The sequence below is a fragment of the Lontra canadensis genome, unplaced genomic scaffold (genome assembly GCF_010015895.1).
Source record: "Lontra canadensis isolate GAN:19392208 unplaced genomic scaffold, GSC_riverotter_1.0 scaffold15, whole genome shotgun sequence".
Lineage (NCBI taxonomy): Eukaryota > Metazoa > Chordata > Mammalia > Carnivora > Mustelidae > Lontra > Lontra canadensis.
Genome location: NW_022631009.1, coordinates 20073491 through 20096735, shown reverse-complemented (window position 1 = coordinate 20096735; position 23245 = coordinate 20073491). Strand labels below are relative to the sequence as shown.

The 23245-nt window shown below is 39.1% G+C and overlaps 1 protein-coding gene across 2 annotated transcripts; it reads right to left on the bottom strand.

The window, feature by feature from the left end:
• Positions 1–380: 380 nt before the first annotated feature.
• Positions 381–22626, bottom strand: LOC116868356 (cytochrome c oxidase subunit 6C). 2 transcript variants are annotated; one of them, XM_032858615.1, is made up of 4 exons: positions 22523–22626; positions 21286–21412; positions 13325–13453; positions 381–494 (listed from the first exon to the last, which is right to left on the bottom strand). In XM_032858615.1, exons 2-3 carry the CDS (start codon positions 21397–21399, stop codon positions 13340–13342), a joined length of 228 nt encoding a protein of 75 aa, XP_032714506.1. In that variant the 5' UTR covers positions 21400–21412; positions 22523–22626; the 3' UTR covers positions 381–494; positions 13325–13339. The 2 variants fall into 2 exon arrangements, with proteins under 2 accessions (XP_032714506.1, XP_032714507.1); XM_032858616.1 differs by having other exon boundaries at positions 21286–21409; positions 22523–22621.
• Between the last annotated feature and the right edge of the window lie 619 nt (positions 22627–23245).

Sequence of the window (23245 nt, the reverse complement as noted above, 5' to 3'; positions counted from 1 at the left end):
TTATATACACATACTGTTAACTCTTCAAAAGAAACTGGTATTTTAATTATCTACTGAAACTGGTGGTTGATCCATCAGGGCTACTAAACAGTGACAATGAAGCCCAAGGACATATTTTACTGAAAAGATGTTCTCTGTCCCTTCTAAGAGGATACAGTATAGTGAGTGGTCTTACAGGCTCATGTAGACCCCAGGACGAAGAAAGTGCACCTACCAGTATTTCAGTAAATTAAAACACCAGAGCAATGAAAAATATTCGAAGACAATGGTAGTTTTAAGAAATGTTAAAATCAAGTTAATCATCCTAAGGTTCATAAACACAGTTAAAATCTCCAACCCTGAATTATCAGAATAATTAAACAGAAACCTACTGTCCAAAGTATTTGTTAGTTGTTTATTTATCAAGACAAACTATTCCATAACCCAATATTCGTGCTTCATAGTTCAGGAACAGGTCAGTGACAAACTTCAATTGAACTCAACCCAAAGAAATTCTGTGGAAAAAAAACAGTGGCTTAAGTTAATGACAAGCATTCTCTTAATATCTCACCACCGTTAAAGTCACATGAGGTCTACTCCTACTAGTGGAGCCTACACTTTGCTCACTCACGTTCTGCCCAGGAGAAAACCATTTCTGGGCACAGTACACCTTACTCTAATTTCTTATTTTTCATTGACCAAATTTTACCTTTTTCCTCCCTCTCAAGTCCACTCTCCTCCATTCCTGTCTCATACCCACATACTGTTCTTAAAAGCAGCAGCCCACCTGTTCTAAACAATATTTCTACTCCTGTCTCCAAATCTGTTTTTCTTACTGTTTTGTTTTTTTTTTTCCTTACTGGCTTTTTTATGAGACTATAACTTCTCACTTAAAAAAAAAAAAAGTAAAAATATAACAAACATTTACAAATTAGACTGTTAACATCTCATGATGAAATGCATACCCACTGTAGAAACTGTGAAAACATCAAAGTTGCAAGAAAACAGCAATGTTAAGAGTCCATACAGAACCATTAATATTTTGATCTTTTTACCTTCAGTCTTTTTTCTGTGCAATTTTTATTAAAGAGATCACCTTTATGTAAAATATTTTCTATTTATATAACCTCATGCTACTTTGTGAATATCATTTCTAATGGACATCATGTCCATGGTATGAAAAACTAATTCCTTATCAATTTTCCAATGGCTGGAAATAAAGTTCTTCCTATTTTTTGTAAGTAATAAAGTACATACTTTGTGCACGCATCTATCTGCATTTCAGATAGTTCCTTTAATTTTAAATTAGGTAGAAGTTACTATGTTCATATTATCCTTGAGTCTTTTAAAACTAAAGTCAACTGCAGCAGGTCTTCATACCCCAGGAAAATCATACATACATACACATGCATACACATGCATACACACACACCCACACACCACTATGCACACCACAGCTGGAATGCACACCACAGCTGGAATGCTCATTCAGGAACATTTTGCCTAAAAAGATAGCTGACTGACATTTCCCTTGTCACATCAAATTCACATAGGGGTAGTGGATGGAATCATTACTTAAATTGTTCTAAACGCTTTTTAGAACTTAGCTTAGCATCTAAATGTTAAGCTTGAATAAAGTTAAATACATGAATGATAAGACTGCAGAGTATGAAAAGTTTCACATGCTTTCAGATTCAGCGGACACTTCATCAGCACACAAGTCACTTCTTCACTGTCAGCAGAATCTTATCCATGAGGCCTAAGGACTTTGTGGATTTAACAAACCAAATCAGAATCTCTGGAGGGCCACCTAGTCACTTATGGAATGGACACCTAGCTAAACTATAAAAGGAGTCAAAATTCTTTTAAGTACTTCTAAAAGTACTTTAGAACACATTTTCCTAATGCCAATCTAGCAAGCAACAATAGCATAACGTACAATGATTCTGAATATAAAGAATTGTGAGAACACTAGGAACCAGTTAAGAAGCTGCAGCAACCAAACATTAATACAACAAAAAAACATAAAAGGCCAGGAAATTTCATGGAATTCTTTCTCACTCTTGCCTCACCCCCTCCTTGGTGCAACACAATGTGATCAGAAGGAAACTGACCAATTCCTGGCAAGGTAAAAATTAAAATTGCTTTCAACATTCTGACTTGTTTTCACAATAAAAGCACTTAACAAAATACCTAGGAATAAAGCTAACCAAGAAGATGAAAAGACCTACACTCTGAAAACTATAAGACATTGATAAAAAGAATTGAAGATGATACAAATAAATGGAAAGTCATGGATTCAAGACCTTGAATTGTTAAAACATCCATATTCCTCAAAAGCAATCTAGAGATTCAATGTAATCTCTATCAAAATGCCAACAGCATTTTTCACAGAACCAGAACAAAAAAATCCTAAAATCTGTATGGAACCACAAAAGATCATGAACAGCCAAAGCAACTGTGAGGAAGAACCAAGCTAGAGATATCAATCCCAGATCTGAAAATACACTACAAAGCTATAGTAATCAAAACAGTATAGTACTGGTACAAAAACAGACACAACAAAGATTAATGGACGAGAATATAGCCCAGAAATAAACCCATACTTATGTGGTCATTTAGTCTACATGACAAAGGAGGCAAGCATATACCAGGGAAAAGACAATCTCTTCAATAAATGGCACTGGGAAAACTGGACCACTTTCTTATGCCACACACAAAAATAAACTTTAAAGACCTAAATGTGAGACCTGAAACCATGAAACTCCTAGAAGAAAGCATAGACAGTAATCTCTTGGATGTCAGCCTTAGCAACATATTTATGGACGTCTCCTCAAGCAAGGGAAACAAAAGAAAAATGAACTATTAGAACTACACCAAAATACAAACTTTTGCACTGCAAAGGAAAAGCATCAACAAAATAAAAAGGCAACCTACTGAATGGGAGAAGATATCTGCAAACCACGTACCTGATAAGGGGTTAATAAAAGTGTATAAAGAACACCAAAACATCAAATAATCCAACTAAAAATAGGCAAATGATCTGAACAGACATTTTTCCAAAGACGACACACATGGCCAACAGACATATTGAAAGATGTTCAATATTACTAATCATTAGGGAAATGCAAATCAAAACCAGAATGAGATAACACCTCACACCAGTGAGAATACTAGTATCAAAAAAAAAAAAAGATAACAAATGTTGGTGAGGACTTGCAGAAGAAAACCCTGGTGCGCTGTTGGTGGGAATGTAAATTAGTGCAACCACTATGGAAAATAATACAGAGGAAGGGAGGAACAAAGATGGCAGAGGAGTAGGAGACCTAAGTATCATCAGGTCCCAGTAGTTCAGCTAGATAGTTATCAAACCATTCTGAACACCTACAAACTCAACAGAAGATCAAAGAGAAGAGCAGCAATTCTAGGAACAGAAAACTGACCACTTTCTGGAAGGTAAGACATGCGGAGAAGTGAATCTGAGGCTAAATACAGGAAGAGAGACCGTGGGGGCAGGGGCCGGCTCCCAGCAAGCGGTACAGCAGTGGAGCACAAAACTGGACTTTTTTAGAAGTCTTCTCCACTGAGGGACGTCGCTCCAGAGGCTAAGTGGAGGGTGGAGCCCTTGCAGGGACAGTGTGGTCTCAGGACCCAAGGGGCCAAAAAAGACCAGGGGTGTCTGAGTGTGCAGAGCTCTCAAGTATCAGAATGGGGAAGCCAGCTGCAGAGACAGAGCCGAGAAGTAGGCTCCCAGCTCAGGGTTACCTTAAACCGTGATCCAAGGTACAGTCAGCCACTGCTCTTCAGGCAGGAACCCCACAAGTGGCAGATCCAAAGGGACCCTCATCCTTCCTCCTCTAGGAGGAGTGGTATGGGAGCACACTGCAGGAATCTGCTGGGTTTGGAGACTCCAAATGGGACCATGTGCCAGAGACAGAAACACTCAGTCACAGGCCAGGTGAGCATGGAGTGTGGCCAGAGACCAGGGAGACAAGAGTGACTGACTGCTTTTCTCCGAGGGCGCACTGAGGAGTGGGGCCCTGAGCTCTCCCGCTCCTGCGGGGCCGGAGATTGGGAGGCTGCCATTTTCATTCCTGTCCTCCAAAGCTATACAGAAAGCACACTGGGAATAAAATCTACCGAGAGCAAACCTGAGATTACTTAGCCTGGCCTGGCAAGGGCAGTGCCTTGGGCAGACATCTGAGAATCACTGCAACAGGCCCCTCCCCCAGAAGATCAGCAAGAACATCCAGCCAAGACCAAGTTCACAGGTCAATGACAACTGCGGAACTCCAGAGCTAGTGGAAAGCAACACAAAGAATTCAGGGCTTTTTCCCTAGTCTTTCAAAGTTAAATTTTTTAAATTTTACTTTTCTCACTTTATTTTTTTAAATTTTTCCTCTTTCCTATATTAATGTTAACTATTTTATCTTAATACCTTTTTAAAAATTTTTAAATTTTCATTGTTATAGTCATATTCTACCCCTTCACTTATTTTTTGTATACGTATAGCTTTTTGTATACGTATAGCTTTTTGTATACGTATAGCTTTTTGTATACGTATAGCTTTTTCTTTAAAATTTTTTGTATACGTATAGCTTTTTCTTTAAAATTTTGGGATACAGTTTCTTCTAACAAATCAAAATATACCCTAAATCTAGCGCATGGCTTTGTTCCAGTCTCCAGCCTGATCACAGTCTTTTTTTTTCTTTTTTTAACCAACTCATCAACTCCTTTCTTAGAATCTTTTTTCATTTTCATCTTCACAGTCCTATTCCAACCCTTCATCATGTTTACCCTTATTTGTATATATATAGAAGTTTTTCTTTCTGTAAAATTCTGGGAGGTAGTTTCTTCTAACAGACCAAAATACACCCAAAATCAAACGTGTGGCTCTGTTCTATTCACCAACATATATATATATATATATATATTTTTTTTTTCCTTTCTTTTTTTTCCCTTTTCTTCCCCCCCCCCTTCTTCTCCCCCTGGTTTTGGGTCTCTTCTGTATAGTTAATGTATATCTTTCTGGGGTCATGGCTACCCTCTTAATATTGTGCTCATTCATCTATTCTTATCTGGATAAAATGACAAGGCAGAAAAACTCACCCCCAAAAAAGAACAAGAGTTAGTACCAACAGCTAGGGACCTAATCAATATGGACATCAGTAATAATATGTTAGAACTAGAGATCAGAATGATGATTATCAAGGTGCCAGCTAGGCTCAAAAAAAGCATGGAAGATACTAGAGAATCCCTTTCTGGAGAAATTAAAGAACTAAAATCTAACCAAGTTGAAATAAAAAAAGCTATTAATGAGGTACAATCAAAAATGGAGGCTCTTACTGCTATGAGAAATGAGGCAGAAGACAGAGTTAGTGATATAGAAGACCAAATGATGGAAAACAAAGCTGAGAAAAAGAGACAAACAACTACTGGACCATGAGGGGAGAATTCGGGAGATAAGTGATACCATAAGATGAAACAGTATTAGAATAACTGGGATCCATCCCAAAAGTAAAAGAGAGGGAGGGACAGAGGTATACTGGAGCAAATCATAGCAGAGAATTCCCCTAATCTGCCCACGGGAACAAGCATCAAAATCCAGGAGGCACAGAGAACCCCCTTCAAAATCAATAAATATAGGTCCACACCCTGTCATCTAATAGTAAAATTACAAGTCGCAGAGTGACAAGGAAAATCCTGAAAGCAGCTCGGGACAAAAGGTTTACAGCACACATACAACAGGGGATATTAAATCAGATTGGCAGCAGGCCTATCCAGAGACCTCTCAGGCCAGAAAGGACTGGCATGATACATTCGAGCACTAAACGAGAAAAATACGCTACCAAGAATAATATACCCAGCTAGGCTGTCACTGAAAATAGAAGGAAAGATAAAAGGCTTCCAGGACAAACAAAAACTAAATGAATTTGGAAACACCAAACCAGCGCTACAAGAAATATTGAAAGGGGTCCTCTAAGCAAAGAGAGAGCCTAAAAGTAACAGACCAGAAAGGAGCAGAGACAATAAATAGTAACAGTCACCTTACAGGCAATACAATGGCACTAAATTCGTATCTCTCAATAGTTACCCTGAATGTAAATGGGCTAAATGCCCCAATCAAAAGACACTGGTTATCAGAATGGATTAAAAAACAAGACCCACTGATATGCTGTCTACAAGAAACTCATTTTAGACCCAAAGACACCTCCAGATTTAAAATGAGGGGGTGGAAAACGATTTACCATGCTAATGGACATCAAAAGAAAGCTGGGGTGGCAATCCTTGTATCAAATAAATTAGATTTTAAGCCAAAGACTCTAATAAGAGATGAGGAAGGACACTATATAATACTTAAAGGGTCTGTCCAATAAAAGATCTAACAATATTAAAGATCTATGACCCTAATATGGGAGCAGTCAATTATATAAACCAGTTAATAAAATCAAAGAAACACATCAACAATACTACAGTAATAGTGGGGACTTTAGCACACACAGACACAGACACACACACACACACACACCATCGAAATGGACAGATCATCTAAACAAAAGATCAACAAGGAAATAAAGGCTTTAAATGACACACTGGACTAGATGGACATCACAGATATATTCAGAACATTCCATCCCAAAGCAACAGAATACATTCTTCTCTAGTGCACATGGAACATTCTCCAGAATAGATCACATCCTGAGTCATAAATCAGGTCTCAACCAGTACCCAAAGACTGGGATCATTCCCTGCATATTTTCAGACCACAATGCTCTGAAACTCAATCACAAGAGCGAAGTTGGAAAGAACTCAAATACATGGAGGCTAAAGAGCATCCTACTAAAGAATGAATGGGTCAACCAGGAAATTAAAGAATTGAAAAAAATTAATGGGAACAAATGAAAATGAAAACACAACTGTTCAAAATCTTTGGAACACAGCAAAGGCGATCCTGAGAGGAAAGCATACAGCAATACGAGCCTTTCCCAAGAAACAAGAAAGATCTCAAGTACACAACCTAACCCTATACCTAAAGGAGGAGAAAGAACAACAAAGAAAGCCTAAACCCAGCAGAAGAGAAATCATAAAGATCAGAGCAGAAATCAATGAAAATAGAAACCAAAAGAACAATAGAACAAATCAACGAAACTAGGAGCTGGTTCTCTGAAAGAATTAATAAGACTGAGAAACCCCTGGCCAGACTTATCAAAAAGAAAAGAGAAAGGATCCAAATTAATAAAATCATGAATGGAAGAGGAGAGATCACAACCAACACTAAAGAAATACAAGCAAGTATAAGAACATATTATGAGCAACTATACATCAGCAAATTTGACAATCTGGAAGAAATGGATGCATTCCTAGAGAGACATATAAACTACCAAAACTGAACCAGGAAGATCTAGAAAACCCGAAGAGACCCATAGCCACTAAAGAGATTGAAGCAGTCATCAAAAATCTCCCAAAAGGGGCGCCTGGGTGGCTCAGTGGTTAAATCCTCTGCCTTCGGCTCAAGTCATGATCTCAGGGTCCTGGGATCGAGTCCCGCATCGGGCTCTCTGCTCAGCAGGGAGCCCGCCTCCTCCTCCTCTCTCTCTCTGCCTGCCTCTCTGCCTACTTGTGATCTGTCAAATAAATTAAAAAAAAAAAAAAATCTCCCAACAAACAAAAGCCCAGGGCCAGATGGCTTTCCAGAGGAATTCTACCAAACATTTAAAGAAGAATTAATACCTATTCTCCTGAAACTGTTCCAAAAAATAGAAATGGAAGGAAAACTTCCAAACTCATTTTATGAGGCCAGCATTACCTTGATCCCAAAACCAGACAAAGACCCCAGCAAGAATTGCAAACCAATATCCTTGATGAACATGGATGCAAAAATTCTCACCAAAATATTAGCCAATAGGATCCAACAGTATATTAAAAGTATTATTCACCATGACCAAGTGGGATTTATTCCTGGGCTGCAAGGGTGGTTCAACATCCACAAATCAACGTGATACATTAATAAAAGAAAAAACAAGAACCATATGATACTCTCAATAGATGCTGAAAAAGCATCTGACCAAGTACAGCATCCTTTCTTAATCAAAACTCTTCACCGTGTAGGGATAGAGGGTACATACCTTAATATCATCAAAGCCATCTATGAAAAACCCACAGCGAATATCATTCTCAATGGGAAAAAACTGAGAGCTTTTCCTTTAACGTCAGGAACATGGCAGGGCTGTCCACTATCACCACTGCTATTCAACATAGTACTAAAAGTCTTAGTCTCAGCAGTCAGACAACAAAAAGAAATAAAAGGCATCCGAATCGGCAAAGAAGAACTCAAATTCTCACTCTTTGCAGATGACATGATACTTTATGTGGAAAACCTGCAAGACTCCACTCCAAAACTGCTAGATCTTGTACAAGGAATTCAGTAAAGTGTCAGGATATAAAATCAATGCACAGACATCAGTTGCTTTTTTATCAGTTGTATTTCTATACACCAACAGTAAGACAGAAGAAAAAGAAATTAAGGAGTCGATCCCATTTACAACTGCACCCAAAACCATAAGATACCTAGGAATAAACCTAGTCCAAGAAGCAAAGAATCTATACTCGGAAAACTATAAAGCACTCATGAAAGAAATTAAGGAAGACACAAAGAAATGGAAAAATGTTCCATGCTCATGGATTGGAAGAACAAATACTGTGAAAATGTCTATGCTACCTAAAGCAATCTATACTTTTAATGCAATCCCTATCAAAATACCGTAAATTTTTTTTTCAAAGAAATGGAACAAATAATCCTAAAATGTATATGGAAAAAGAAAAGACCCCAAATAGCTAGAGGAATGTTGAAAAAGAAAACCAAAGTTGGTGGCATCTCAATTCCAGACTTCAAGCTCTATTACAAAGCTGTAATCACCAAGACAGTATGGTACTGGCACAAAAACAGACACACAGATCGATGGAACAGAAGAAAGGGCCCAGAAACAGACCCTCAACTCTATGATCAACTGATCTTCGACAAAGCAGGAAAGAATGTCCAATGGAAAAAAGACAGTCTCTTCAATAAATGGTGTTGGGAAAATTTGGACAGCCACATGCATAAGAACGAAACTGGACCAATTCCTTACACCATACACAAAAACAGACTCAAAATGGATGAAAGACCTCAATGTGAGACAGGAACCCATCAAAATCCTTGAAGAGAATCCAGGCAGCAACCTATCTGACCTCAGTGGCAGCAACTTCTTCCTAGAAACAATGCCAAAGGCAAAGGGAGCTAAGGCAAAAATGAACTATTGGAACTTCACCAAGATAAAAAGCTTTTGCACAGCAAAGGAAGCAGTCAACAAAACCAAAAAAGACAGCTGACAGAATGGGAGTAGATATTTGCAAATGACAAACCAGATAAAGGGCTAGTATCCAAAATCTATAAAGAGCTTATCAAACTCAAATCTCAAAAAACAAATAATCCAATCAAGAAATGGGCAGAAGACATCCAAATGGCCAACAGACACATGAAAAAGTGCTCAACATCACTGGGCATCAGGGAAATACAAATCAAAATCATAGTGAGATACCACCTCACACCCATCAGAATGGCTAAAATTAGTAAGTGAGGAAACAACAGATGTTGGTGAGGATGAAGAGAAAGGGGGAACCCTCCTACACTGTTGGTGGGAATGCAAGCTGGTGCAGCCACTCTGGAAAACAGTATGGAGGTTCCCCCAAAAGTTGAAAATAGAGCTACCCTACAACCCAGCAATCGCACTACTGGGTATTTACCCTAAAAATACAAATGTAGTGGGCGCCTGGGTGGCTCAGTGGGTTAAGCCGCTGCCTTCGGCTCAGGTCATGATCTCAGGGTCCTGGGATCGAGTCCCGCATCGGGCTCTCTGCTCAGCAGGGAGCCTGCTTCCCTCTCTCTCTCTCTGCCTGCCTCTCTGTCTACTTGTGATCTCTGTCAAATAAATAAATAAAATCTTAAAAAAAAAAAATACAAATGTAGTGATCCGAAGGGGCACGTGCACCCAATGTTTATAGCAGCAATGTCCACAACAGCCAAACTATGGCAAGAACCGAGATGTCCATCAACAGATGAATGGATAAAAAAGATGTGGTATATACATACAATGGAATACTATGCAGCCATCAAAAAACCCCCAAATCTTGCCATTTGCAACCACGTGGATGAAACTAGAGGGTATTATGCTAAGTGAGATAAGCCAATCAGAGAAAGACAATTATCATATGATCTCTCTGACAAGAGGAATTTGGGGGGGGGGGTATCATGGTGGGTAGGGAGGGGAAAAAAATGAAACAAGATGGGACCCGGAAGGGAGACAAACTGTAAGAGACTCTTAATCTCAGGAAACAAACTCATGATAGCTTGGGGGGGGGGATATGGTGGCTGGGTTATGGACATTGGGGAGGATATGTGCTATGGTGAGTGCTATCAATTGGGTTAAGACTAATATTTACAGACCTGTACCCTTGAAACAAATAATACATTGTGTGTTAATAAAAAAGGAAGGAAGAAGGAAGGAAGGAAAGAAATAATACAGAGGTTTCTCGGAAAGTTAACAATAAAATTATGATCAATAAATAATTTTATTATTTATAAACAACAATAAAATTATTTATAAACAATAAAATTAACAATAAAAATATGATCCAGTAATTCCACTATTGGGTAAACACAACTATGCACGCATACAAACATACATACACAGTGAAATACTATGAAGCCATAAAAAGGAATGAGATGTTGCCATTTGCCACAACATGGATTAATCTACAGGATATTATGCTAAGTGAAGCAAGTCAGGAAACAGACTCCTAAATACAGAGAACTGGGTGTGGGGAAGGAGAGGAGTGGGGGATGGGAAAACAGGTGAAAGGTTTTAAGAGCTACAAACTTCCAGTTATAAAACAAGTCATGGAGATGAAAAATACTGTACAGGGAGAAAAAAATAAATAAATTAGGAACAGATGCAAACTACAGCAACATAATAAAAGCCATATATGAAAAGTCCACAGTTAATATCATACTCACTGGTCAAAGCCTGAAAGCTTTTTCTCTAAGATCAAGAAAAAGATAAGGATGCCCACTTTTACCAATTCTATTCCACAAATGACTAGAAGTTCTAGCCAGATCAGACCAGAGAAAGAAATAAAAGACATCCAAATTGAGAGGGAAGATGTAAAACTATCTCTGTTTGCAGGTCTTACATGCAGAAAATCCTAAAGATTCCTCACAAAAAACGTGTTAGAATAGGGGCGCCTGGGTGGCTCAGTTGGTTAAGCATCCAACTCGATTTTGGCTCAGCATCCAACTCGATTTTGGCTCATCATGATCTCAGGGTTGTGAGATCAAGCCCTGGATCAGTGTCCACGCTAAGCATGGAGCCTGCTTAAGATTCCTTCCCTCTCCCTCTCCCCTCAGCTTGCCCACAAGCGCATGCTCTAACAAACAAACAAAAAAACCTGTCCGAATAAACTAAATGAGCAAAGTTGCAGGATACAAAATCAACACACAAACACCAGCTGTGTTTCTATCCACTAACAATGAATAATCAGAAAAAAAAATTAAGAAAACAATCCCAATTACGATAGCATCAAAAAAATATGTACGAATACTAATCAAGAATGCAAAAGACCTACATACTGAAACTACAAAACACTACTGAAAAAAATTAAAGACATAAGTAAATGGAAAGGCATCTCATGTTCATGGAGTGGAATACTTGTAATTGCTAAGATGTCCGTATTACCCAAAGTGAGCTACATAATATAATGTAATCCCTTATCAATATCCCAATAGCATTTTTGCCAAAGTAAAAAAAATCCACCCTAAAATTCATATAAACTATCAAAGGACCCTGAATAGCCTAAACAATCTTGAAAAAGACAACGAAGTTGAAAAACTAACACTTCCTAGTTCCAAAACTTACTATAAAGCCATAGTAGTCAAAGTAGTGTGGTACTGATATAAAAACATAAACAAATGCAACAGAACAAAGCCCAAAATAACCCCTTACATATACAGTAAAAGAATTACCAGCAAATGTGCCAAGACAAATGCTAGTGCGAAACTGGATATTCATGAAAAAGAAAGTTGTACCCTTTTCTTACATCATATCCAAAAATTAACTCAAATGGATCAAAGACCTAAAACTATAAAATTTACAAGAAAATGTAAAAAAGTTTCATGACATTGGATATGGCAATGATTTCTTATAGGACACCAAAAACACAGGCAACAATAAAAATTACATAGACCCCATCAAAATTTTAAATGCCTGTGCAAAGATGACAATCAACAGAATGAAAAGGTAATCTAGAGGACGGGAAAATATATTTGCAAATCATATCTGATAAGAGTTTTGAAAAACTACAACACAACAACAAAAAAAAACCCCAACAAATTAAAATGGGTGAAGAATTTAATTAGGTTATTTCTCCAGAGAGGACATATAAATGAGCAACAAGCATGAGAAAAGATGGTCAACATTATTAACCATTAGGAAATGCAAATCAAAATAAAAATCCAGTACCACTTCACACCCATTAGGATGGCTACTATGAAAAATAACAGAAAAAAACATATTGGCAAGCATGTAGTGAAACTGGAACCCTTCTGCACTACTGACAGAGTATAAAATGGCACAGTGTTTCCTTTCAACATTAAAAACAGAACTGCTAGATGATACAGCCGCTCCACTTCTGGGTACATACCCAGTATTAAAAGGGGTTTTAAAGAGGTATTTGCACATATCATAGCAACATCATTATTATTTGGGGTAGGGGGAGAGGGCAGGCTCCACACCCTGCTCCATCTCACAACCCTCAGATCATGACCCAAGTGAAAATCAAGAGTCAGACACTTAACAGACTGAGCCACCCAGGCACCCCTAACATAGCAAATTATTTACAATAGTCAAAAGGGGGAAGCAATCCAAATGCCTATTAGAGGTGAATGAATAAGCAGTATGTGGTATATATATACCATGGAATGTTATTTAGCCTTAAAGAAGGAAATTCTGACACATACTGTAATGGATGAATTCTGAGGACATTATGTTAAGTAAAATAAGCCAAATATTATAGCCTATCAAATACTACATGATTCCACCTAAATGAAGTACTTAGTCAAATTCAGAGACACTGAACAGAATGGTGGTTGCCAGGGCAGGGGAGGGAATAGAGAGTAATTCAAAAGGTCATCCTGCAAGATGAAAAGAGTTCTGGAAATCGGTTGTACAACAATGTGAATATACTTAACAATCAACGTATTTTACCATAGTTTTTTAAAAATTTTAAACAGTAATTCCAACAGCGACATTACCTTTACATTCCAAAATCACTTTGCACTCTGAAAGATACCAGCCCTCCTCATCTCCTCAAAATCTTTCATGGAATCGTAATTTCTGTAGAAATCTGCATATGCCTTCTTTCTTGGTTCGGCCACAGCAAACTAAAAAAGAACATATCCCATTAGGGCTTATTTTTTAAGCCATTTTAGAAACAATATCCAAAGACAACATAAATCATGATGTTTGTGTTTACCTTTAACTTGAACTCTGTATTTCCTAAGACAAAGTTGGAGGCACTGACACAGATGCAAGTGAAGATAAAGCAACCCCATGGAAACTACTCAACAAAGGGGTCTTCTTCGCCTGGGGACAGATTATTCCTTTTGCTGGGTGTGGGTATGCAGACTGGTTAAGAGCCAAAGGAAGATACCCAGAAAGCTAAAATGCTTTAGGGAGAAGACAGCAGCGTTCCCTCCAGCAAAACCTAGTATCTCCAAAGCTGACACATGCTAATATATTCTGGCTCAATTTAACTTAATTAACTTAAAATATTAACTTCAAAGGAGTGAGATCAATTCTGTCCCCATCAGCCTCTGAAAGACACCCGAAGCTTTCTATCTGGCAAAAACAGTTCTGGGTGATTTATACTTCAATATCATTTAAGCCCTTAGGATATATATTGATCTGTTGTACACAGGAGGAAATGGGACTCAGAATATAAGTGACCCAGTTAAGGTCTAGGAAGAAGCACTAGGTTCAATCAGGATTCAAACCCAGGTCTGTCATGTGGCAAAGATTTTTATTTTCCACAAAACACTACCTAGTAGATTTCAATGTGTGGGTTATAATCCAAGATCATATCCCATCCTTCATATAAAAACCAGTAAAAAAAATTCTGTAAGTGCCAATCTACTTCCATTTAGGTACTGCAGAAATATATGGAATCATGACCTTTGGTACTTAGAGTCTGAGTCCTTTACCTGACCAGTTTTCCTGCCTCACCTCCTATGAAAATTCCCAACTTCTTCCAGTAAGACCACGAGACAGGAGACCCAATGCAACCCTCTGAACCGAGGCCAGCATATTACCCAGAAGGCAACTGAGTATTTGTTAAAACAGAATATTTTCCTTTTAAAAATATGGTAGGATGGGGAACCTGGGTGGCTCAATCATTAAGCCTGTCTGCCTTAGGCTCATGTCATGATCCCAGAGTCCTGGGATTGAGCTCCACATTGGGCTCCCTCTCCCATTCCCCCTACTTGTGTCTCGTATCTCTGTCAAATAAATAAATAAAATCTTAAAAAAATAATAAAATTATGGTAGACTAAAATAAAGTAAAAGGCTCAGCGAACCCCAAAATAAAAGCAAATGGATGTTATAACCCCACCTAAATTATTTTGTTTTCTGTTACACTTAAGACTTTTTTAAGTCTGAAAAATCCAGACTTCAGCAACAAAAAGAATACAAACTATCAATTTAGATCCACTACACCATGAGTTCCTTGAAACCCATAAAATCTATATATGAGGCCTTATACAGATAAGCAAATACCTGAAGATTTAGGAAAGGTCTAATTCATATAACAGTAATTACCTATGGAAAAAAGATCTATTCAGGATAAGCACTGCTCATTTGCCTCAAAATCTAACATATTAAGGAATTTAGACTTAGCAGATTAACTTAATCAAAATGATTTAATGGATGGTGACTTTATGTAAAAGGCAAAGAAGCCGATTAAAATTGGAAAAATCAGTTAAAACTGAGAACAAAATGAAGGCCAAATCTTTAAAAGCATTCAACACTAAGTGCATAAGGGAAATGAAGGATGCAAGCATTTACCAAAGAACTAAGTTTACACCCGCCTTACTCTTTAGTAACTCTAGATCCCTCAGTGCTTTGTGTACTTTCCTTCCACTCAAACACTAATTAACTAATCACAACACTGGCTAATCTACCAACCAAATTTTAAAATTTTTCATTCAGAACAGACTGACAATTGGTCTGACATGGGCTCTTAATTTAGTAGAACAGACACAACCCGAAGCAAATATTACTTAAAATACAATGTTTCCAATATTTTACAGTCTGGTACAAATGACTGAGAACCTACCAGAACACTACCAACACATCTGGAAGAAAAGGCTGCAACTCCAAAAAATAACATTTGAGTGGGCCTTGAGGATACACTGGAATCTGCCACACAATGGAATGAAAGACATTCCTGTTGTGTACAAACCCATGGGAGAAAGAAATTTTCTAATATCAACTAGTTATAAAAAGGCTGGAGGGCTGAGTATATTAGGACCACTGGGAAGATGACAGAAAGGCAGAAAGAGCTAATCACAGAGTATCTTAAAATCAAGACCAAGTTTCAGCTATCACCCAGAACCCATTAATAAGTGATGAAACCACTTTAGAACACTACAGCCAGTAGTTGATATATTTCTTACTGTAAGTCAAAATTTTGAAAGCCACTGCACACTACACATGCAGGAACTCAATACCATAAACAGATCTATTCTACAAGCTAAAGTTAGAAGTGGCAAGAATCCACACAAGTTACCAAGGCCTGAAGTTTGAGAGTGACAATGAGAGTGAAGAAATGACTTCCCCAAATTCCTCTCCTCACTCCCATTTCATTTACTCATCCATCCATCCACCCTTTTCCCATAAACATTTATTTCATGCCCACTACATGCCAGGTAGCAACTATCTCAAGGAGGATGTATGTAAAGGGTTTACATTTTTATGCCTGTATCCTCACAGAGTCCCAAAGCACAGACCTTAGTGCTTTTGCTCAAGTTGTTCTCCCTCCCCTCAGCACTTCAAATTCACCCTAACTTTAAAGGCATAAACTCAACCTGCTCTATCGAAGAGCATGCCGAAGAGTATGACCCACAATACCCCACACCTACTGAAAGAAAAACACAAAAGCAGCCATCAACTATCAGAGTAAGGTCCTAGTACATGGAGGACAGGGTCCTTCTTGCCCACCCTCATTCTTGCAAACTGTCTATAATCTGCTGCAGGAACAGCTCTGAGAAATGAAATGACCTTTTATTTATATTCTATTTTATAATAAATATCTAATTTTTCACCCCCCCAACCTGACTCTGACTTCTTTAAAAACACATATTTAGAGGTATATACGTACATTCAGTATACTCCAAAGCCCCTGAACTCTATAGCACTTAACACTGTACTAAATTTCAGACACTACGTCTTATTCAACAGATACTTTACAGCATCTATTTGTATATAAGGCAACACAGTGGGATGCTACTGTGAACAAAAAAGGCACCTTGCCCTAAAGAGGCTCCCAGTCTACTAAAAACAGAAGAAATAAACAAAAAAAATTAAGTACAAAACACTGCAAAGCTCTAACTCATGGACCATTATGACACATGGTCATAAATACATTTACTATCATAAACAATTTTATAGGAAAAAAGTTGTAAATATAAAATTAAGACTTTGAGAAACACAAAATGCATAGAGCATTCTGGGGAAAAAAGTGAGAGTAGGAACACCAAGAATCTCTCCCCACCAACACAACTGTGCTAGCATAATAATGTAACTCTCCTGACACTCTGGATCTCTTGAAAGCATACAATTTCCAAAGGAAGGCTTAAATCCTAAATTGTGGTCAGGTTAATTTGATTCACTTTCAGCTTTTAGCAACTTAATAGCTAACCATTCCCAACTCCCAAGGCAGACAGCTGTGCAGGTGTTCCTGGAGGGGTTTAGAGGAAGCCTTCTGGAACAAAGATGGGCAAGAAGGACCCTCTCCTCCCTATACCAGGGATCTGCACTCTGATAGCTAACTGCTGCTTTTGTTCAGAGGCCCAGACTTAAAAGGATAGAGCACCTTTCTTCCCCTCTCTCATTTTTCTCATTTTCTCCTTTTGGGAGCCTGACATTAAAGACTAGCACATTCAAAGGCATCTACACATACACTCCTCACGGAGATTGCAGAATGGATTAAAAAATGACCCAACTATATATGCTGCCTGCAACACTTATTTCAGATCCAAAGACAAAAACAGATGGAAAGGGAAAGGGTGCAAAAAGATATTCTATGAAAATAAAAAAAAAAAAAGACCAAGAGTGGCTTTACTAGTATCAGACAAAATAGACTTTAAATCAAAAAAGACTACAAGAAGTACACCTGGGTGGCTCAGCGGGTTAAGCCTCTGCCTTCAGCTCAGGTCATATCTCAGGGTCCTGGGATCGAGCCCCGCATCGGGCTCTCTGCTCAGTAGGGAGCCTGCTTCCCCCTCTCTCTCTGACTGCCTCTCTGCCTACTTGTGATCTCTGTCAAGTAAATAAATATAATCTTTAAACATTTAAAAATAAATAAATAAAATAAAAAGGTCATAAGAGACAAAGAAGGACTTTATACATAAAAGCTTCAACACAGTAAGAATTTATTCAATTAGAAAAATTTACTCACCTAATAACACCAGCAAAGTATATAAAGCAAAAAGTGACAGAACTGAAGAAAAAAATAATTCTACAGTAACACCTGAACACTTCAATACCCCAATCTCGGGGCGCCTGGGTGGTTCAGTGGGTTAAAGCCTTTGCCTTTGGCTCAGGTCATGATCCCAGGGTCCTGGGATCGAGCCCCGCATCAGGCTCTCTGTTTGGCAGGGAGCCTGCTTCCTCCTCTCTCTCTCTCTGCCTGCTTCTCTGCCTACTTGTGATCTCTGTCAAATAAATAAATAAAATCTTAAAAAAAAAAAAAATACCCCATTGAGATGACAGATAAAACCACACCAGACCTAAATAAGGAAATAGAGGACTTAACTCATTACACCAACAAAATCTAACACATATACAAAGAACACTCCACCCAACAACAGAATACGCAATCTTTTTTTAAAAAACAGTGATTTATTTATTATTTATTTGAGAGAGAGAGAGAGAGACTCCACAAGCAGGAGGAGGAAAAGAGAGAACCAGTCTCCCCTGCTGAGCAGGTCTCCCCAGAACCCTGGGATCATGACCTCAGCTGAAGGCAGACACTTAACTGACAGAGCCACCCATGTGCCCCCAGCATACACATTCTTCTCAATTACACACTGGATACTTTCTAGGACAGACCATATATCAGGCCATAAATTAAGTCTCAAAAGATTTAAAAAGACAGATATTATACAAAGTATGTTCTCTGATCACAATGGCATGAGACCAGAAATCATACAGAAGGAAAACTGGAAAATTCACAAAACTGTGGAGATTAAAGCAACAAACTTTTAAACCACCAATGGGAGAAAGAAGACAAAACGAATGAAATCAGAAAATATTTAGAGACAAATGAAAGAACAAAACACACCAAAATTTAGGGGACACAATGAAAGGAGTGCAAAGGTGGGGGAATTTTTGGCTAGAAACACATATATTAAAAAACAAGAGATCTCAATCAACAACCTAACATTACAACTCAAGGAACTAGAAAAAGAACAAGATAAATAGCTAGAAGGAGGGAAATAATAAATATTAGAGCAGAGATCAACAAAACAGAGACGGGGGGGGGGGGGGGAGAAATCAACAAGGCCAAAAAAATGGGTTCTTTAAAAATATCAAGAAAACTGACAATCCTTCTGAATGAAGAATACAAATCCTTCTGAAATCTTTCCAAGCAGCTGAAGTGGAGGAACACTTACTAATTCATTTTATGAGGCCAGCATTACCCTGATACCAAAAACAGACAAAACACTACAAGAAAACTACAGACCAAAATCCTCTATGAACACCGATGCAAAAAAAGAAAAAGAAAACGAAAAAAAAAAAAATCCCTTAACAAAATGCTAGCAAACTCAATTCAGCAGCATATTAGAAGGACTGTATCCAATTAACAAGTGAGGTTTATTCCGGGAATACGTGGATGGTTCAACATACCAAGGGTCCAACATACAAAATCAATGTAATATATATTAACAGAAAGAAAAAAAAAAAACCCACAGTAATCTCAATTAATACAAAAAAGCATTTAACAAATTCAATATCCTGTCATGATAAAAACACTCCAACTATAGGAACAGAATGAAACTACTTCAACATAACCCATATGATGTCTACTCTTGTTACTTCCATTCAACACAGTATTTTCTAACTTCTAGCCAGAGCAATTAGGCAAGAAGAGAAATAAAAGGTATCTAAATGGGAAAGGAAGAAACAAAATCATCTGTTTACAGATGATATATGTAGAAAACCCTAAAAATTCCACAGGGAAAAAACCTGTTGGAACCAATAAATAAATTCAACAAAATAGCAGGATGTAAAATGTCAGACAGTACTACAGAAACCACCAGGTTGCCTGAAAAATTACACACAGAATTACCATATAACCTACCAATTCTACTTCTGGATATATGCTATAAAAAACTAAAAGCAGAGTCTTGAAGAGATACCTGTAACCCATGTTCATAGAAGCATTATTCACCATAGCTAAAACATGGAAGCAACTCAAATGTCCATCAAAAGTGAATGAATAAGTAAAATGTGGTACAGATATATAATGGAATTGTTTTTAAGATTTTACTTATTTGACAGAAAGAAAGCACAAGCAGGGGGAGCAGCAGGGAGAGGGATAAACAGGCTCCCCAATGAGCAGGGAGCCAGACGTGGGGCTCGATCCCACCACCCTGGTACCATGACCTGAGCCAAAGGCAGACACCTTAACAACTGAGCCATTCAGGTACCCCATACAACAGAATATTATTCACTCTTTAAAAGGAAGGAAATTCTGACATATCCTACAATATGGATAAACCTGAGGGCCATTATGCTAACTAAAATAAGCCAGTTAAAAAAGACAAAATAATATATTACTCCATTTACATAAGGTACCTAGAGTGAGTTAAAGTAAGATACAGAAAGAAATGTTTGACAGAATGGATGGAGAAGGGTTGGGTTTATTGTCCGATGGATATAGTTTGTTTTACAAGATGAGTTATGGAGACAGGTTGTGGGAATGGTCATACAACATTATAAATGTATTTAATACCACCAAACTGTACACTTAAAAATGGCTAAATTTTATCTCTAGTTTACCATAATATAAAAAAATATATTAAAAAAAAAAAGCCCCAAAAGGCATAATGTTAAAATCCACAGAAGGCACAGCAATTAAAATGCAGTTCTGGGGACGCCTGGGTGGCTCAGTTGGTTAAGCGGCTGCCTTCGGCTCAGGTCATGATCCCAGCGTCCTGGGATCGAGTCCCACATCGGGCTCCTTGCTCGGCGGGGAGCCTGCTTCTCCCTCTGCCTCTGCCTGCCTCTCTGTCTGCCTGTGCTTGCTCACTCTCTCTCCCTCTGTCTCTGACAAATAAATAAATAAAAATCTTAAAAAAAAAAAAAAATGCAGTTCTGTGGCAACAAATTCTTCAAGCTGCCAAACACCACCTTCCGCATCCCTCTGCTTTAATAAAATTATATCCTTGTGTTACGGGCTGAACTGTCTTCCAAAATTCATGTGGTCTTAAGACCACAGTACTTCAGAATGTAACAGTATTTGGAGATAGGTCTTTAAAGAGATAAACTAAAATGACCTTTGGAGGGTGAGTCCCAATCCAATATGACTAGCATCCTTTCAAGTGTAAATTCAAACAAAAACATGGTAACAGAGAGACTGTGTGAAGACAAAGGGAGAAACCATCTACAGGCCAAGGAGGGAGGCTTCAAGCGTATCAACCTCGCAGCCAAACTATCTTGGATTTCTAGCCTCTAGAACATAAATACATTTCTGTGTTTTAAGCCTCCCAAGGTGTTGTACTTTGGACCCTAGCAAACTAATACAGCTTCCTTTAAAGGTGGAGAACAAGCTATCTGGAGAATATGAGGTATTTTCCTCTCACACTGAGTTAAGTGGGGGAAGGAAGGAGGCACATTAGAAGAGTTTCTTTAAAAGATTCAGAACTACTTATGAAAATATTTTCAAATTTAAAACACACATTTTTGGACCAAAATAAAAATCAAACATACATACCTTATAGAAAGCTGCAACCCCCAGGGATACAACGAAGGCTCCAACAACATGAAATCGCAGACGCTTGGCCAGAAGGCCTCGCATCTGAGGTTTCGTCAAAGCACTGGAAGTCATGGTAGTTATTCTCCTTGATAAGTAAAATAATAAAAACTCTGAGAACACAGTAAGATATCTAAAGAACTCTTACACAAAATTCATTTTAGTACCCAGAGGAGCACAGGCATAATTCCTCCCACAAAACCTAAGGTGTTTATTTTATTATTTTTTTAAGCCTAAGGTGTTTAAAGGTTTAGTCTGCTTCAGGGTTTCGCTGCCTCCCACCCCCCCAACCCCGCCCCACACGCTGAACAACAATCCTAAATAAGCAAGGTCACTGCGGCAAAGTGGGAAGCAAAAACTACAAACAAAAATCTCCCAATCTCAGTTAAGATAAGCAGGGGCTCTAGACTGACAAGTGCAAACGCATTTACAGCCATTTGCTCTTCTGAGAACTTAAGTATCAGCTCATTAGTCCCATTTTATAGACCAGAAAACTAGGGCACATAGAAGTGACGTGTAACTCTTCCAAGGTCACGGGGTAAACGATTTAAACTCGGGCAGGAACCCAACCCTGGCCTCCAGGGCCCACCTAGCGACTGCTGCGCTGTCCCACGGCCTTAGGCCCGCGAGGCTGGAGGGCTGGGATGAATGGCCGTGGGAGCGCTGGGAGGCTGCAGGGCGCTCACCTTTCCCTCCGCCCCCCTCCCCGCCATCAGGCACGGTGACCCTTTTCCAGCTTATGCAGGCGAATCACCAACGTTACCACACAGCAAGCAAGCACCGACCGCGATAGACGCTGCTGTTTTCCCCACGTTGCCCCTTTGCCTCGCGACCCTCTGAGGAAGAAACCACCACTCCCTTATCACGGGTGAAAACCCTGGCGCCAGACAAGTCAAATGACCTAACCAAGGTCACACTGGGGAAAAAACACAGCGGAGACCAGGCGGGCCAGCCGCCTCCGAATCCAAGTTGCTTCCTCCAGGCCGCTGCAGCCCACCCGGCCCCGGCGACCCGCCGCCTGCCCGCAACCCTCCTGAGGCCGCGGCGGGGGCGTACAGGGGTCGACCCCTATGAGAGGTGAGGCTCCCCGACCGCAGAAATACGGACAGCACTCAACTCCAGGGATGAGCGAGGGCAGGCAACGGAACGCAGCAGTTAAGTGAACCCTGAGGAAGAACGCAAAAGCAACACGACTCACCTCTACACCAACCTCAACCTAACGTCCTTCCTAACAGATAATGAAATGGACGGCGTTCCAGCCGTGCGCAGGCGCAGAAGCAGCAGCGGCGGAAAGGACCCAGCGACGGTGGCCGGAAGAGTTCAAACGAGCTCCGGCGCGCCTCCCGATTTTCACAGCTTTAGTTGAAGTGCGTGGTTAGTTTCTTCCCTGTAAGAGCTTGGACTAAAGGCTTGACCTTCTAAGTCGGTTTCCATAGTAATTTGGAGATATTAATCTTACTCATATACAGAGTTGATCTGAGTTTATTAGAGATACATGGATATTCAGTATGTAATATTTTTAAATGTACCTTACAAATACAGTGCAAATCATCCTGGGCCCACGCATCCCGCAAACCATGTGCACAAACTGTCATTTTCATTATTAACTAACCTTATGCGAAGAATCGTTTGGTTTGGATAAAGGGTTACTAAGACAGCCAAGTTCTAGGAGCTCAGAGCCCAGCCAGTGAAACCGACATAAACGGATTAGTATCAGTCCCAAGTGGTGGGCAATTCCATAGAGACATGACCCAGCTACTGCAGAAGCAATTACCCGTCTGGCAGAGCTGAACAAGTTCTAATGTATGTATTATGAGAGGGTTTTTGTTAAGACGAGTGTTTTAAAAGAAAGCAACTGGAAGTTGATGGAAAGTGGTGTGTAAGGGTAAGGCAGTCGTATGGTAGGTGTGTCAGGCTTGAT

Coding starts and splice junctions, on each gene's coding strand:
- LOC116868356 (XM_032858615.1), bottom strand. CDS start 21,399: ATGACTTCCAGTGCTTTGACGAAACCTCAGATGCGAGGCCTTCTGGCC. Junction 13,454..21,285: donor GGGTTGCAGCTTTCTATAAG/GTATGTATGTTT, acceptor GTTCTTTTTTAG/TTTGCTGTGGCCGAACCAAG.